General features: G+C 37.9%; 1 protein-coding gene across 7 annotated transcripts in view; it reads right to left on the bottom strand.

Moving 5' to 3' along the window:
• Positions 1–5,147: 5,147 nt before the first annotated feature.
• Positions 5,148–19,487, bottom strand: part of LOC139463940 (beta-1,3-galactosyltransferase 1-like) — a 91,539-nt gene continuing 77,199 nt past the window's right edge. For 4 of the 7 annotated variants that reach the window (XM_071245399.1, XM_071245401.1, XM_071245400.1 and 1 more), the window contains one exon: positions 5,148–9,767. In XM_071245399.1, the coding sequence (XP_071101500.1) occupies positions 8,636–9,767 (1,132 nt within the window). In that variant the 3' untranslated portion in view covers positions 5,148–8,635. Of the gene's footprint in view, positions 9,768–12,163; positions 12,281–16,761; positions 18,150–19,487 lie in introns of those variants that run through there. The other 3 variants (XM_071245398.1, XM_071245404.1, XM_071245403.1) reach the window with 3 other exon arrangements.

Genomic DNA, 19,487 nt, shown 5'->3' with positions numbered 1-19,487 from the left:
TGGTAGATGGATGTAGGTATGAATGGTAGATGGATGTAGACAGGAATGGTAGATGGATGTAGGTATGAATGGTAGATGGATGTAGGTAGGAATGGTAGATGGATGTAGGTATGAATGGTAGATGGATGTAGACAGGAATGGTAGATGGATGTAGGTATGAATGATAGATGGATGTAGACGGGAATGGTAGATGGATGTAGGTAGACAGGAATGGTAGATGGATGTAGGTATGAATGGTAGATGGATGTAGACAGGAATGGTAGATGGATGTAGGTATGAATGGTAGATGGATGTAGGTAGGAATGGTAGATGGATGTAGGTATGAATGGTAGATGGATGTAGACAGGAATGGTAGATGGGTGTAGACAGGAATGGTAGATGGATGTAGACGGGAATGGTAGATGGATGTAGACAGGCATGGTAGATGGATGTAGGTAGGAATGGTAGATGGATGTAGACTGGAATGTTAGATGGATGTAGGTAGACAGGAATGTTAGATGGATGTAGGTAGACAGGGATGGTAGATGGATGTGTAAGAATGGGTGGACAGATGGATATAGATAAGTAAGGGCGGTTGGGTAGATGGATATATATGAATAAGGATGGTTGGATAGATGGATATACATACTGTAAACAGCTTTATTTCTGCGCCGTTAAAATATTGCGAATACCACGCCAAAGACAATACTGCGACGAGATATTTTTGCGAGTTGCCGTGTTGAGATGACCCCTCGCGTACCAAACAATAGACAGCTTCTCTCCGAAGCTAGTTTTTCTGAGTTGGCCGGAAAGTTGACCGGAAGAGATTGCGACCAATTATCAAATACGATAATTGACTCATCTCAGTGTCATGTCATGTGTGGACAAAATTGCAAAGGACACTGACGCAATCAAGCGAGGTTGGAAGAAGGCAGGATTACTGTGAGGTAACAGTGACACTAAGGATGGTTGGATAGATGGATATAGTTAAGTAAGGACGGTTAGATAGATGATATATAAATAAGGATGGTTGGATAGATGGGTGGAGATAAGTAAGGATGGTTGGATAGATGGATACAGTTAAGTAAGGACGGTTAGATAGCTGGATATATATGTATAAGGATGGTTGGATAGATGGATATATATAAATAAGGATGGTTGGATAGATGTGTGGAGATAAGTAAGGATGGTTGGATAGATGGATACATATAAATAAGGATGGTTGGATAGATGGGTGGAGATAAGTGAGGATGGTTGGATAGATGGATATAGATAAGGATGGTTGGATAGATGGGTATATATAAATAAGGATGGTTGGATAGATGGGTAGAAATAAGTGAGGATGGTTGGATAGATGGATATAGATAAGGATGGTTGGATAGATGGGTATATATAAATAAGGATGGTTGGATAGATGGGTGGAGATAAGTGGGGATGGTTGGATAAATGGATATAGTAAGGGTGGTTGGATAGATGGGTAGAGATAAGTGAGGATGGTTGGATAGATGGGTAGAGATAAGTAAGGATGGTTGGATAGATGAATAGAGATAAGTGAGGATGGTTGGATAGATGGATATAGATAAGTAAGGATGGTTGGATAGATGGGTAGAGATAAGTGAGGATGGTTGGATAGATGGATATAGATAAGGATGGTTGGATAGATGGGTATATATAAATAAGGATGGTTGGATAGATGGGTGGAAATAAGTGAGGATGGTTGGATAGATGGGTGGAGATAAGTGAGGATGGTTGGATAGATGGGTATAGATGTGAGGATGGTTGGTTAGATGGGTACAGATAAGTAAGGATGGTTGGATAGATGGGTATATATAAATAAGGATGGTTGGATAGATGGGTGGAGATAAGTGAGGATGGTTGGACAGATGGATAGAGATAAGTAAGGATTGTTGGATAAATGGGTAGAGATAAGTGAGGATGGTTGGATAGATGGGTAGAGATAAGTGAGGATGGTTGGATAGATGGGTAGAGATAAGTGAGGATGGTTGGATAGATGGATAGAGATAAGTAAGGATGGTTGGATAGATGGGTAGAGATTAGTGAGGATGGTTGGATAGATGGGTTGAGATAAGTGAGGATGGTTGGATAGATGGATAGAGATAAGTGAGGATGGTTGGACAGATGGATATAGATAAGTGAGGATGGTTGGACAGATGGATATAGATTAGTGAGGATGGTTGGATAGATGGATAGAGATAAGTAAGGATGGTTGGATAGATGGATAGAGATAAGTAAGGATGGTTGGATAGATGGATAGAGATAAGTGAGGATGGTTGGATAGAGATAAGTGAGGATGGTTGGATAGATGGATAGAGATAAGATTGGATGGTCGGATAGATGGGTAGAGATAAGTGAGGATGGTTGGATAGATGGATAGAGATAAGTAAGGATGGTTGGATAGATGGATAAAGATAAGTGAGGATGGTTGGACAGATGGATAAAGATAAGTGAGGATGGTTGGACAGATGGATAGAGATAAGTGAGGATGGTTGGACAGATGGATAGAGATAAGTGAGGATGGTTGGACAGATGGATGGAGATAAGTGAGGATGGTTGGATAGATGGGTAAAGATCGTTATAAATAATTTAATGGATGGACTGTAGATAATTATTCCCTGAGTGAAAAAAATGGATCTACATATCTAAACATTCAAAGCCTCTGTAAAGCTTTCTTAATGTTCCATGGCAGACATGTGGAGGACACTTCCAAAGTTGAACCGGGGAAAGGAAAGGATTTTGGTGCTACTATACTACATGTATTACTTTGATATCAATCAGTAGGCTGGTTTACAGCATAATGATGATGTGACTTCAGTTTACTATCTGCATGATCAAGAATCATTTAAACAATTCTTGTACTCAGCAATATATTAGTTATACGATGTCAGACTTTAAATAATGGTGCCTCTACCACAACACAGCCTATGATTGACCAATTGAGAAATGTCCCATGCCAATGGGGAACGATGACACGCAGATATATGTATCTTGTGTATGCGCTGGTGATGCGCTTCATTCCAATTCGCTTTATAGACGGGATTCATAAATTAGCATCAATTTTAAAGGCTTGTAGAGGGGGGTCATCTTATTGATGCTCTTTCAGTTCAGACACTTTTTCTTCATATATACACAAACAAATGATTAATTAATATTCAGTTTATTCCATGGAGTGCTGTCAATATATACAAAAATAGATTTAAATACATGATTGTGTTTATACTTACATCAGTCTATATACAAATATCACATGTGCTTCACTCATCAGTAACTGTGAAACCATTCATACTTCATCTATACTACTCAACATTTGCTAAGGACCCTTGCCTAAAGATGACGATTTGGTCCTTAGCAAATGTTGAATAGTATATAACACTGCCTAGGAAACATCAAATGAATTCGTGCAATATCACAGCTGGTTGGAACACCCTCTGTCCCTTCCACAGCCTAATAATGCAGAGGGATATTGGGATATGAAGGTCAGAGGGATCTCAGACATGTATTTCTGAATAGTATGTGTTAATACTCTCCAAGCGAATCCTTTCTTATAGAACATCTTCAAGAGCTACCCACCTGATTAGATACAACACAGTGGCTTTCAAGAGTTTAGAGTGGGTGAGTGAGTGAGTGAGTGAGTGAGTGAGTGAGTAAGTATGGTTTTACGCCGCTTTTAGCAATATTCCAGCAATATCACGGCGGGGGACACCAGAAATGGGCTTCACACATTGTACCCATGTTGGGAATCGAACCCGTGTGTTAGGCGTGACGAGCGAATGCTTAAACCACTAGGCTACCCAACCGCCCCTCAAGAATTTAGATGGAATTGTATTAAAAAACATGTCTTATTGTATTAAACTTATTAAAGAATGAGATTCTATTGATTGTTAAATAAACAAAAGGACAGACATACATTTTTATTCCCACTGGGTTCAAAAGTCATCTCGATTCTGAGTTTGACACAATATGACACAATATATGACATAATATTTGGGGTTGGGTAAAAATCATGACATATGATTTGTTCACTGCTAGTCATGTACCTTTTATCAATATCCTTCTCAAAGAGTAGAATGCAATAGATGAATCTGGAATGAAGAAACAGAAACGTTAATCTCATTCAAGTCAGACCTTAGTTGTCACTACCGCTAAACAAAGATCAGATGACATTCCATTACAGACAGGGCTCGATTTAGCTATATAAAACATGCACAAGTGCAACCTATTATTGAAAAATGCAACCGAATATTCATGTCTACATGCACCATGTAAAAAAATTCGAATTTGTGTCTGACATACCCTTATTTTTCCCCTCCAGAAAATCAATCTTTGAACGAACTCAGTATCTGTAAGGTGTACCATACTACATCACTCGTCCCCGTATCATGTGCAGTGTGTCGCTCTTTATTGGGCTTGACATCGTCAAACTTGTGGTACAAGATTATTTGCACATGTTCCTATTATGTTTTACAGCAAAGCATCGATAATTAAAGTGACGCTGGCAGCTGACTGACCTATGTTTCAACTTTGATAACTTTATGTGACCACGGTGCAACCTGGTTTTGTTCGGTGCAACTTGGTTTTCAAAACAACATGCACCTGGTGCAAGCTAAATCAATTCCTTAAATTGAGCCCTGAGGGGTCATGTCAGACCGACCTTTTATCAGACCAATCAGAGTTGCTGACCAGAGCAGGAAAATGAAAGTTGGAATGTGTTTTCTGATCATGCAAACTATCCGGTGAACACTTACAGGCTTACAACTGATTCCGTCAAAATTATCTCTCTCACATCAATGGGATAAACATTTGTAATGGAAGAATGGGCTATGGAAAGTACGGCCATATGATCTCATTTCAGCAATTTTGAAAGTGAAGGATGGAATGAAAGTTGCTAGTTTGAAACTAGTTCTGTAAAGCTCCCGAAAGCTTCAGTCTGATTGGCTATTGTTGACTGCTTTTTAGTCATTTCATTGGTCAGTCAAAGTTTGCAGAAGGTCGCTCTGATGTGACCTGTAATGGGATGGCCTCAGATCTTTGTGTACAGAGCACTAAGATCTGATCATAATGGGGGCACGGGTGGCCCAGTTGTTTTAGGCGCTGTGATTCGCTGTGCAGAGTTGCTTCCTTTGGGCACGACAGAAACCTATGAGATCCCTGTTCAACCCGATTATGTTTCTAGGTTTGTCAGCATCATACCCATGCTCATGCATTTCATCGAAGTGGTAAATGTCGGACACCTGCATCACTTTGGCCTTTCTTTCCTCATTAAGTTGACACGCCGTGATATAACTGGAATACTGTTAAAAGCGGTCTTAAACCCAACTCACTCACACTGATCATAATGAGACTGCAGAAAAGTTGGCCTAAACCAGTTAGAAGAATTGACTTGTTAAACACAGTTAAGCCACAACAGTCATATTTCTAAGGTTGTTTACTTAAATACTAACATGAGAATGTTATCTGGATGAAAACAACAATGAATCTGCCTCTGAAAGTTCATGTTTCATGGTTTCTTGGGTATCATTTCCAGACGTGGAGGGTTGCAGAATGCCAGCTAATCAGTTGCAAAGCAGTCACTCCACATGAGACAGCAAGAAAAATTACGATAGAAATGCATGCTGATTTAAGTAATGCTCCACCATGTTCGGTGGCCATGACAGCACCCAGCATGTCCCGCAGTAAATACAAGGGCATTAACTGATTAATACTCATGGCAACAAGCATATTGAAAGCTGTAGATATTGGAAGATATTAGGAAATTGGTCATTCTACCATGAATTTGTCAGTTCCTTGATGTTGATTGGTCAATTAGAGGTTTCAAATCACAATAACCACCTTTGGTTGAAACAGACAATTTCATGGCTCCATCAATGTTAAAGTTACTATATAGAGCAACAGTACTTCTTTCTCACTCATTGTTGGTAGGTATTTTTAAACAATTATATTTACACTTAGAAATCCACTAAGAGAGTGAAAATAAAATTTTAGAAACAACAGAGAGCTTGAGTTTTGGCTCTTTTTCACATTAAGTTGCTCACTTCTAAATTAAAATAAGACGTTTCTAATCTAGGCTGAGACTACCCTAGATATCTAAACACAGTTGGGATATCTCCTAATTGGGTAAGGAACCGATATGCATGTTGATCACACAAATTCAGTTCCATAGATCTGTATGAAAATTTCTTACACCTGAAAATAATTCCCACTTGAAGCATGAAATACATTTCACGCAACAAATCTTTTACAGTTTCAACAAAACAACCTTCTAAACTTAAGAAACGCACAATCAACAAACTGTATTAAAAGTCCCATGCTGGAACTACATCACAAGAGCTCAAATGAACAGAAAGTCTGATGTTACACATATATGGTAATGAGAATCTGAATACATTGGTCCCCTGGTTATTCTTAAACCATTTTTAACTTCAGAAAATCACAGGATAATAATGTCTGAAATACAAAAACACAATACATTCACTTCAACTTTTAAACTTCAGTTTACAAACCTTTCAAATCCAAAGTTCTAGTTAACGCCAAATATGAAATAGAAACAGCATCCTCTTCTCTCACACACAAAATGTACACATCATTTTATTTGTTCATGTCATATTCATCTTAAATATTCTTTGGACATCAAGTGTATGTACAAAAAAGGTGCATAGATCATATAGATAAATGCCAACATCGGAATAAAAAAGAAGAAAAAAACCCCACCTGTTTCTGGAAGCCAAACTGACCCGCCATATAATTTACAATGCCCTATACCAAGCATTGCAGGTATGGGGTCACATGAAATTACTAGTACTGAAAAAGTGCATCTTCATTTCTTTCTGCTAAGAAAATATCTATCAAAATTTAGACTTTCAACACATAAACTACCACACAAAAGAAAGTATACACCCATATAAGGGTATTTGATGGTGATGTATTTCAGATGGGTATTACAAGGATGTTTGGGACCTTAAAGTTGCATATGCTTCATCGACTGTTTTCAGCCTAGTAACATTTTGATGTTTGCATTTTTGGGTCAAATCCAATTTCAAGTGTACACTTTCTTTTCCCAAGCAGTTTAGTTAGTTCCACAAATTAATTTAGTTAGATCAGGTTTACACAGGCCAGACCACTGTTTTTACTTGTAAGTAATGAGCATATCCTAAATACTCCCAAGAAAATAGGAGAGGATTAAATTGTGCACCTGCTGCCTAATGTTATGTAATGTTCATAATTTGAAGCTATTTGTGGAAAATAAAACATTTTAATGTTAAATATAAATGACCCCAACCTACTCATGCCAAACAAACTCAGTATTCTTCATATGTTATTAAAATATAGGAAAACCTTTAAAACACAGGAAAGAGCAATTTGACCTTGAGTGTACTTTCTAAGGGCCCGATGGCTGCATGGCCTTGAGAACGTACACACGCATGTATCCCCATGTGACATGTTTTTGAGCCCCTAAACAAAACATAACCATGCGATGTTGAAGTGTTCACAACTTGTCGCTGTAGTTATGCTACAAATTAAGCTTAACGGGTAAGACATTCAATAAGTAATGAAAACATAGCTCAAAACTTATTTTTTCACTCAGCACATTTTAATCAAACTTGATCTCATGATAATTTTGCATCAGAACAATTGTATGCACCGATGATGTATCGACTGCTGTTGGTGAACATTCTGTCTTTAATGTCATGTGGCTGATCAAGTTGTGCATCTATTCTTAACCTGACTGTGATGGAGGGGGTTGAAATCATGTGACGGTAACAAGATGCTGCTTGATCAACTCGTCTCGCTTGGCAAGGCATTATCACGATTAACAAAGATCTGAGGACATCCCATTATGGGTCACGTCAGAACAACTTTTCGCAAACTTTGACAGACCACTGAAATGACTAACAAGAAGTCGACATCAGCCAGTTAGAAAGCAGCTTTCTCGAGCTTTACGGTACTCGTTTCAACCAGGTGACTTCCATTTCAGACTACGCTTGAAATATATGTTGACACAGTTCTCGATTAAAATTTTGAAAACAGAATGAACGAACATTCAGGAATGTCTGATATAGGTTTCTGACTGTATGGCAGTGCTTTCCACGTACTGTGTTCAAATGTTTATCCCCCAGGAAGCGAGTGATAGACGATAATTTTGATGGAATCAGTCGTACGGGCCGTAACTGACGTTCGGAATACCCTGTGTTAACATTTTTGAGGTTTCATGATCAGAAACACATTCTGACTTTCACTTTTATGATCTAGTAAGCGACACTTTGATTGGTCGGATGAAAGGTCGATCTGATGTGACCCATAATGGGATGTCTTCATATCTTTGTTTAGTGATAGCAAGAACTAAGTTATATATATACGTGAGTTGGGTTTAACGCCACTTTTAACAGTATTCCTGTTATATCCCGGCGTGTCACCTTAACGTGGGAGGAAAGCCCGAAGTGATGCAGGTTTCAGACGTTTACCACTTCAATAACCCACAAGCACGGGTATGGTGCTGACAAACCTAGAAACATAATTGGGGCGAACCGGGATTCGAAACCACAATCATAGACGACAATCATAGACGACTGGGCCACCCATGCCCCCTGCAAGAACTAAGATCTGATTTTAAAGAGATTGGGATATGATAAGTACACTTGGATCAACACTTGGGTGGAGGGCTGCTGTATAACTCCTTGTGTATTTTATACAGATCCTCAGGTTTGTAGTCATGTCCAGTTACTGCTTGCACAAACGCACATCCAGTGGGATGCCTATGCAAAAACGAAAAGCCACCATCATGAAACTGTTGAACTCCAGCTTTTCGTGCACACAATCCTGTGATGTAAATGTCCTCAAGCCAAAACAGCTTAACTTGCTGTGAAGCGATATACAAGTCTGGCACTGCTTTCACAGACATGGAATAAGACGTCCCTGACGTATATCGAGGGTAGGTTTTCTCATTGAAGTCACTCACTGGTGTATACCATTTAGATCTTTTGTCCTGAACAGGTCTTGCACCAACAAAAATACATCCAAGAATAAATTTTTCTTCTTTCCTTTTCCGAAGTGATGTCAATAGATTTGGAATATTTATATACATATCATCATCAGCTTTTAGTAAATACTTTGCTGAAATGCAGTACGTCTTTACCCATTTCAGCATAGCAACAGATTTTAAACTAAGGTTCCTGTAACTATCGTGGAAATTTTCTTGCACTATGTCTCCATATGTATTGCTTTCATCAAGAAGATTTTTCTGCATATCTTTGGAATCTGTTGCACCTAACAAAAACACAACTTTAGTTTTATGTAAAGGGTCTTTAACATATGATCCCCAAGTATCTCGAATTGCAAGTCTTTCTTTGACGTTTTTCACCCCGGTGCACACCACTATGATAAGTTCAGGCGCTTCCTTGCACATGTCAGCTTCATTAATTAGGTATGAAAAGTCATGAGGATTCACAATTTGGATGGTTGATTTTGTTGAAGTATCAATCTTGACTTCAGTGACGTTTTTGTCATCCTTTGTCTTGCTTTCAGTCACAGGAGGTTTGGATGTTCTGCTTTGGCCATCATAGTCATTTGAACTCTGTTGTAATGTTCGAAAGCTTTGGATATTTGACTGAAACTTTGGTACCGTGCTGGCAGTGTTGGCTGCGATCAGGTCTGGACTGTATCCATTGATTCGGAGCACAAAGATGAGGCCATTGACCAAGAGACACAGAAACAATATGGCCGCCAACAACTGGCCGAACCGGGACATCTTGACCATGTTGGACCAGCTGAGTGCCCTGAAAAAAATAAATGTATTGTTAGTGGATTTGAAAGTTTGACAATAATATTTACGGCGACTGAAACACAAAAACAAACCCAAGTAGTTTTCTGCTCAAAGAAGTTTAAGAACATAAAATTCTTTCATATTAATTAAGTTAGTCTCTCATGCCATGACAGAATAACTGTAGCAATATGAAAGGCAGTGTATAACATTTCTAAAAGACAGGAAAAAAATAACAGTCATCAGCCTCTTGGTATGAAAATATTCCTTGAGAAGAGAAGCCGTGAAAGGAAGTCTGTTTTCTTATATGTAACACAAGATGATATATTTTATGAGAGCTTCAGTTAGTTTTTGTAAGATTATGGCTTGAGAAGGAGATGCTGTGTTTTTGTGTCAAGCTTTGTCTCACAAAACTGAATGAAGCTCTCATAAAATATATCATCTTGCATTACACATAGAAAGCAGACTTTGTTTAAAAGTGAAATATAATTTGACAAACAATAACTCAGAGAGGACATAGAGAAATTATGGATGTGAATGTATGAAACTGTATGTATATGCATGGTGTATTAGTGTAATGATTTATATAGATCCATTGCACATCCATGGCAGTACTTTGATGACAAGTTCCGACATTACAGTTGACATTGATGCCTGTCAATAAGTGAGCTAGACATCATGAAAAAGTAAAAATACTTAGAAGAAACGCAGAAATTAATACAGAATAAAAATATACGGAAATAATATTTGTAATTCCGGTAGTATCGCAAAAGTGTACTTAAATAGTTGCACAATGGCCTCAATAATGCCCCTCTAAAATATGAGGTTATAAAAGAATCATTATTATCCAACCATGTTCCTGTATATACAGGATTTTACAAGCTAAATGTGACACTTCCCGAGATAAAAGTTTCATACGATCGATTTTACGAGCTGAAAAGTCTAACATGACCTGAGAGTGAAGTTACACAAGATTTAGCGAGCTCAAGGATTGACCTAGGCCACAATTCGCCGATATTCTTGCATAGTGGTCATCGCATCAACATTCATTCAGTGCATATCAATCATGCACACCCAACAAATCTGTCCATAAAGATTGAAAAATGTGACTTAATCATTCAAATGTAACTCCTAAACATTGTGAATGTCAACAGTCTTTTCAACTTCCGGTTCTCATTAACATTTTCTGGCTGCTACTCATGGCAAACACACCGCCTTCTGCGGGAAATAAATGACTTAATTGTTGCTAATTACACAAAAGAGTGAACCAGGAACTATATTCATTGTGTAATGAACGTATGATGAAGTGCCACTACTAATTAATTGAAACTTTAATAGTAGTTCCTTCAATATGGTGGGCTACACACTACAGAAGGAAATAGATAGTGAAATTGATGAATGTAAATAAAACTTGAACACCAATTACAACAGTCACTATTTCATAATTTTTTACTTTGAATATTTTCAATTATGATCTGAACATGGGAAGAAGTTGTAAGGCATTGTTTGAGCTGAATGCTTTGCATGTCCTTGGACTGAAGTTGTAAGGCATAATCCACAACTACCACAACAACTACAAGTATCCATATTCAAATAACACTCAAATCCACAAAAAATATATTTATTCACTGGGAAGGCCTCTGCAAATTTCCATGTCTGAACACAACTGTAAATGCTAAACTAACAAAGGGAAACTGCCTCAAACACATAAAACTCTGGTATGGTTGTTCCACATGCTGTTGGTTGGAACATAGCCTTGCTCCAAGGCTGTAAAGAAAAGTCCATCGATGTGTAGTAATTCTATCCTCCTAATAGGCAAGTCTAGATATGTGAATACTACAGACTCCAGTCTCTTATAGGGACCACTTGTTCTTATTATTTACATAATCTAGAACTTATGATTTAAACTAATGATTAGATTAGAGACTTGTGCAAGTCTACTTGGAACACTCCAGGAACTATTCCTTCCTGCTTGGCGCCACCTGGTAGGACCCTGGTCATGGAACTGTCAAGCAAGCGCTTGTTTAGAAAGTAAATAATACACGCATTCTTCAAGAAACATGACCTTTCATCAATATTATGCCACTGTTCCCATCTCTTCAACTGGCAATTCCGGACATAAATCGGGCCTTGTTTTACTGAGGCCAATCTCAATAATTCCCCTGCTAATTCTCCCACCTGGCGCTCAATGACAGGCATCAAAGAGGGTGGTAAAGAGGGAATGACAAAACTGCACAACAATATCTCAAGCTTCGTGGGTATCCATGATGGCTGGATCGTATTACTGGGTGCTATAGAGGAAGTTGTTATCCAGGAAGAGTTTTATGTCTGCTCATTTTTCCATTTTCTAAATCTGAAGACTATCAAATGATTATCTATGAATACTGTACCATCAATCATTCTGTAACTCACGTACTTATTTGTAGTTTTCCTCCAAAGTCACACCAGTGGGATTCCCACTGGTGGGGTTCTCACACAACTTCTAGTTAGAGACGAAGTACTGATCAGAAATTGTTAGGCTTGGTGACATTGTAAGTTATCCTTGACTGCTCTTTAAATAAATCACCTGCTTGACAAGATTATTTATAGCCCCGTGTGATACACATGCTGCAGAAAAAATACAAACAAACATACCTGCATACTGTTTCACCTTATAAATATCTGTCAACGTGTATACACTAAATGGAGGTGTGATACTATTTATAACACTGTTGCCATGGCAACCTTGTGAGGCATATCATAATCCTAATGAGGAAGTGTCATGAAACTATCTAACATATCTTAATGATGACCTCATAATTCTAGGTCACATTTCATAAGTTTTCAAGTTGATCTCCTGACTTCAACAATAATTACATAAACCACCGTCAGTGTGACAGCAAACCTAACATTCAGTGGAGGACACTTTTGCGGCCATTTTAACCATTATATAATTTTTAAACTATATCATGGAGAAACATTTATACCAAGTTTTCATGTAATAATTAGATCCACAGCAAGTGCTTTCATAAGTTGTCATGGTGTAACATTTATACAAATTTTCACATAATTATAGAACTACAATATATTAGCATCCAGTGAAAATGCAGAAAGACAATATTAGTTTCAGTTATAGCTTTGAGATGAATACTAGCCTGAGGTAACAGGAACCCATCTCCCAGACATACTATTCAATAAGACAAAATTTATGTCTACATAGTTTAATAGATTGTTACGAGTTATGTCCCTTCTATGCCGCTCCTATAGACCAATCAGATTCTACCTCTCGTACCACTTGCATTTGCTTCAAACAAAATGGCGACGCCCAGTCAAGACCAAGTGTACCCAATCATGTGAGCACCTTAATTAAAAAAAATGAAATGATTTGCAAATCCTGCAATCAACCAATATCTGCTGGACAGTTTACAAACCGGATTTAGATTTTGTGATTGTGATTGGACTATGCATAGAATCAGCCAAAATGTAACTCCATAATACCAGCCAAGTTTGGCAAGGGTGGAAGCTTGACTTTTATAGTCAGTTAACTCTCTTGCCTCGGGAAGATGAACAACCAATGGTGTATATGTAACACTTACCTTTGGCTTTGATGATTATTTAAATATTCCAAAATACAAAAGATTGGTGTGCTGATTTAAATTGATAAGAACTCGATAGTCTGCAGTACAGTCGTGCCCCGCTTATACGGACTTCAGATATCTTGAAACCTCGGTTCCCGGACGATTTTCATTCAAAACGAAATAATTACTATATAAATTTACCCGTATATACGGAAATTCAGTTTCCGGAACCGGACGGTCATTTTCATACACAAAACACTGAAACGCACACAAAATTGTCTCACTTATCCGGACAATACACTTCCGCTGGTGGTAATTCTTTGATTCGTGAGAAGTCAATTAACCAAGTGACACATTATTGTTTAAAATTCAAACCTCAAAATGTGGTAAAGTTAAAACTTCCATGACAGACTTTTTGAAACGTGTATGAATAAAGATTGAGTGGATGTATCTGTTTGTTCTGTCATCTGTCATGAGTTGAATAATTGAAGGGAAGTAACTCTTCCAGTAAGAAGCTGGTTTCAGTTATACGGAAATTCGTTTATACAGACGAATTGTGAAATGACGCAAGTGTCCGTATAAACGAGGCACGACTGTATATATTTTACTTTATACAGGTAGATACTACCACTTATACTGGACCAGTGTATACTACAAGGTCACATGAGGATAGATTAAAAACAGTAGTAATAATTAGGAGTGACATAGCTATCTGGTTTAATTAGGGTTGCCATCAGAACACTGCAAATGCAACTAATCCTAAATCTGTATGTGGAGATTTATTATCAGTTCTTAACAAGTATAACCCACAGAATAAACTTTGTACGTGTGTAAGCTGTGGTGTATTTCCTACTAAGATAAACTGGAAGCAACTGGTTAATAAAACCATTTATGAATATGAAGAAAATATGTGGCGCAGAAAAGTTTCTGTTAATACAGGTCTTTAACAAATGTGAATAAAGATTTTTTAAAATTTTTTTTTAAATACAAAAAATACAGGTCTTTCACGCTTCATTGCTAATACACACAAAGCTTACTCACCATATATTATGGCAACTAGCATATCTGTACCCAGAACAGAGGACAAGTTTAAAATTTTGTGTTAGAGTTTCATCACGAAACAAAACTTCCAGGGAGTGTATATTGTGTAACAAGCATGCCTTTGATTATGATAGTCACATCATATTACATTGTGAAGCTCTACTGCAGGAAAGAAATGAACTGTTTTCAACTTATCTGCTTGATGTTGAAACCTATGTCCAGTTGGAATTACAAGATGAAGAAGATATGTTGTCCTTTATCTTTGGTGCTGATACTCACTTCTCACAATGTATTGATATAGTTACATGGGAATCTGTTATACTGATATTTTCTGCTTATGTACTTACACTAAAGCCTTACCTTGACTATGTCATCTGATCTAACCTTTTGTACTGTGTGAATGGCATAACACTGGTGCTACTCTCTTGTATTGTATATATGTACAAGTAATATGAGTTTGTGTGAAAACATTTGATTAATTATGTATAATCTTCGGATTAACTTCTGGTGGAAAATTTTTTTTTTTTAAATTTGGTTTTCTGATGAACAGTTTTCCTGAGTTTTGTGCCACGGTTAACATTAGGATCTATTGTGATCTTGACCTTGGATGGATGTCAAATTCCAATATCCACTCTCTCTCTCTCGCTCTCTCTCATGATAATTCTGACAAACGTTGTCATGACCAGGTCATGACAACAATAGGACAGATTGGCTTTCAGTAATGTGTACCACTGGCACTTGCAAAGGAACAGGTGTGACATTTGTAATCTAGAAAGTTTGCCTTCTCCAATTTCATTGAGATTGATTACATAGCATTCTATCATTGTATTATAATCAAATTTCCCTTGTGTACATTGTTATTCCTGCATTCTGATTACATGAATTGGTCACATATGTTATTACATTTATTCGCGGATTCATACAGTTTGCACATCAGTTTTTTCGATTCATACCTCAATCAGAGATCCAGATAAGCTGCGTATCTGCGTAAAATACGAATCAGAAATGCAGAAATACGCAGTAAAATAAAATCCACGCATATCAAATACGTAATGAACATTACAGATACGCTACAAAATAAAACTTGTGCGTATCATCAAAATATTGTGAAGTAACCCTGCGTATTCGATTGGCAAATCAGCAACTTATTTTGAAATTATAAATGGGCATTCCGTCAACCTTGCCAAACTCCACGATGACAGTTACATCATGATCATTTGCCATCACACTTTCTTGTGGAAGTATCGTGGCATTTTTGAGTCCTATAAAGCTCTCGAACCCACACAACACCAGTTTGCGGGGACTAGATGAATAGTGTTTTTAAATATTTAACTTAAATACCCACATGTGTAAAAACTAGTGGGTAACAGAAATTTGAATACCCAGATAGAATAGCTGATACGCAGTGATTTTAAAATGCATGGGTAAAATACCCACAACACCAAAAGCTTATCTGGAGCTCTGTCAATGAACCAAAAAGATCCAGTCAATCCTTAAGTATTTATGAATCCAAATGTACTGTGCATTAAGCATGTTTGTAAATTCATTTTACCTGTTTGTACAGATTACTTTTACAAAATAGCATTAATCACTACCACATTTACAATAATTAAATAATTATTTTTTTGTCAAGCCAACACATGCTTAATACTAGAATGATATCCACCAACCGAAACACAACCATTGTAACTCAATTATTAGCCTACATGTTGTGAGTGCGACTGCCTCCATTATTTACAATAAATACTGATAACACTGAATTATCTGAGAATACTCAGGATATCCTGTGTAGGAAAAATCCCTTCACTTACTTAGATAAATATGCTGTTCATTCTGGCTGCATATGCTTAATGCCTGGTATATAGGAATAATAACATCCTCACTGTAAGGCTTGGAACATATAAACAGAATCAGCTAGCAAGATTACATGTATGAAAAACCTGTCAAACATTTGTCTGCATATTGTGGACTTTTCAATTGATTCATTGGGGTAGGAGTGGGGCTAGCCTTGCTCTAAGGCTGCACTGAAATATAAGTCCATGGATGTGTAGGGATTGTTTCGTTAGAATAGGCAAGTCCATATAAAGAAACAGTATTCTAAGGGTGCCAATCTTTTATGGGGACTTATTAATACAATCTAGAATTTATTATTTAAACTGATAACTATTGCCTAGGAGACTTGTGCAAGTCTAAAGTGGGGCCTCCTCAAGGATAGTTTATGCTTTTTTTAAAAAATAGGACATTTGTTTGTTTGATCTCAATATTTGAATGGTAAAAAAACCCTTTTTTTCCTCCCCACATTGTGTACCAGGTATTTGGTGGATGCCGTGATTCAAAAAGGAGCCCAACATGACCTTAACTAAATTTGAAAAAGAAACAAATTCGGGAAAAAGATTCACCAATCCGACTTACCCCTTGGCATCCATGTGCTTCAGTCCGTCTATCATAGAAATCGTGATCATCGTTATTTATATACAGTTTGTCTAACCATTCACATGTCTTCTCACCAGGCCCACAAAAGTACAATGCCAATTGTTTTATACAACAATGTAACAGTCAACCATTTGCCAACTTGGTGAGATAAATTGTCTTTTCATATCATATCATGTGTTCATTGTTGACATACATCTCAATGGATGAATTATTCTGTGTTTCAGGTGATTGTGACTTGAGTTCTGAAGTCTGTAGATAGTGTGCACGTAACATAACACAAAAATCATCCACATGAATTCTCACACCCAGAAAGCATGATGTAATGCTTGTAAACAAACTTTGCTTGGTTAGACCGTTAGCTGAAGGCAGGGCAGTGCAACATGTTGCTATTTTAAACAGCACAAGTAAATATGACCGGTCGAGGCCATAGATCACATTCTCATGTTGTTTAGACTGAGCTAAACACCGAACTCACAGTTCAGTCTGACAGGCCGAAATGAAATTCAGAATGTAAACATGGAAACGCTGTCCAAATTAAGCTCTACACAAACACTGGCACGACACGCTGGCAAAGTTCTGTAACCGAGATTCACAACTAGTTATGCTCTGCATCTGATTGTCCATCATGTGATTGACACATTTACTTAACGCCTAATCACTAGAATGGCGTCAGTGTCACAAATAAGGTATGTCATCATCAGGCATGGCTGTCGTCACTCATTTTAGGAGAAAATGACGAAATACAAATAGTTTCAAAATATCAGTAAATAAGAGTTATCACACGCAGGTGTTTTCACTGGCTGATGAATATTGATAATGCTGTCCTGGCTTATGCAATCATGAGTTATGTCCCTTGTTGATTAGTCCAAACTTTTGGGTAACTCGACTCTTACGACAAACCAAAACACGGAGATCTTTCCTCTAAAAGATATTCCAGTCACACTGATCAAAGCTTGAATCTAGATCCATCTTAATCTCCCAATAACACCACCACACAAGACGTCAATATCGGCAGCGTTGTCACACAACATTTGGGCTACTGACATTCATTCGAAGAATGCTGACACAAGATGACACAGACTCTCACAATGGTGTACAGAATAGCAGTACCCTCTGTCCCGTTACAACAAGGCATGCTAGTCTCCATATTCAGTCCTATGATTCATGGGCATCAGAAGTGTCTGTAATACCATGGGCCGATCAATATCTCACTTCTCCAATTACTAAATGCATGCCTGGCTTCCAGTCCATTCCAGACAAGCTATATTCCACACAACTCTATTCTGTGTTCATCTTCGAGGTTAAATTAACCAACTTCCATCCAGTTGGGGATCCTGATGTTACGAGACTCACAGTATCCGACTCACAGTATCAACTCTCCCACCAACTCACACAACTTCCTCTCTCGCTTTCCTTCTCCTCCCCCAACTAACGATTGCATGAAACCAGGTCACTAACTTGTGCCAAACGCACTGTGTTTATGCTAGAACACTGGAAATTCTGTGGCAGCATCGCTGCCCAGATGACCCAAGTGTGTTCCCAGCTTGTTGACATATTTTACAGCCTCCATGATTCCGATGTGGGGTCAGAGACCATACAACAGACATGGTCTCTGGTGGGATACAATTACCAAGATCACTGTCCACTGTTTAATACAGCCAGGATTCAACAGAGTATTTGATGTGTTGTCGTTGAGCCTACTGGGATGGGATTTTCAAATTTAAAAAAATATATTTTTGTATGATACTTTAAAAAACAGCCACAATCTTGATACACTGATAACCTTGGTATTCATGTTCAAAATAAAATTGAGAAACTATAATTACATAAGACGAATCAAGAATCCAATGACACATTTAAATAGGCTTTGCTTGAAAGACCCTCAGTAAGAGAATCTATAGACTGACATTTAGTACCCGCAATAAAGTTATCTTTTTTGAAAGTATCTATCTACAAAATAAAAAATATATAATCCAAATGGAGCCCAGAATAGCCTACAACTGAGGCAATCTAGACATACGAAATCATTCTACGCTTGAGTTGGACTTTTTTCAATTACTCTCTAGGGCCTAGGTGAGGTGAGGTGAAATCAGGTTTAACATCGCGTCAAAGATTATTGCACTTATATAGCGACATGCATGCACCATTGTGTGTTAGTGTGTATGTGTGTTAGTGTGTGTGTGTGTGTGTGGCTGCTTGTACTAGTCCAGACTAATGCCGATTTATAGTGCTAGCTCACTGAAATACCATGCCGCAGTTTAACATGAATACCCCACTCAGACAAAGTATACTGACTCCGAGCCAGTCAGTTCTTTTTTGACAGTTTTTATGCCGAGCACACACACGGTAAACACTGCTGGGAGAATAAACCTCTTGGGCACATGCCAAGGGCTCCAGCACAATATAGTCTAGAAGGTAAATTTAAGGTACCGACATTTACTACAATATCTGAAATATCTGTGTCATATGACACAGTTGAACCAATCAACTCAACTCGAATGGGTGCATGGGAACCACGCACATTGAGACGCCCAACGCTAACACCGTATTCAAGCGTGCGTGATTCCCGTGCAACCTTTCGAGTTGAGTTGATTGGTTCAACTGTGTCATATGGCCTTGTGACGCAGGGGTAGCATTATGCAGATGGCTGTTTCAATGAATGCTCGTTCCACCCGTGACAAACAGGTCTGGTTGTTGATGAAATA

This window comes from Haliotis cracherodii, unplaced genomic scaffold, assembly GCF_022045235.1.
Source record: "Haliotis cracherodii isolate W230 unplaced genomic scaffold, xgHalCrac1.p SCAF_16, whole genome shotgun sequence".
Lineage (NCBI taxonomy): Eukaryota > Metazoa > Mollusca > Gastropoda > Lepetellida > Haliotidae > Haliotis > Haliotis cracherodii.
The sequence above is the reverse complement of the archived record's forward strand: the minus strand, read 5'-3'. Positions and strand labels throughout refer to the sequence as shown.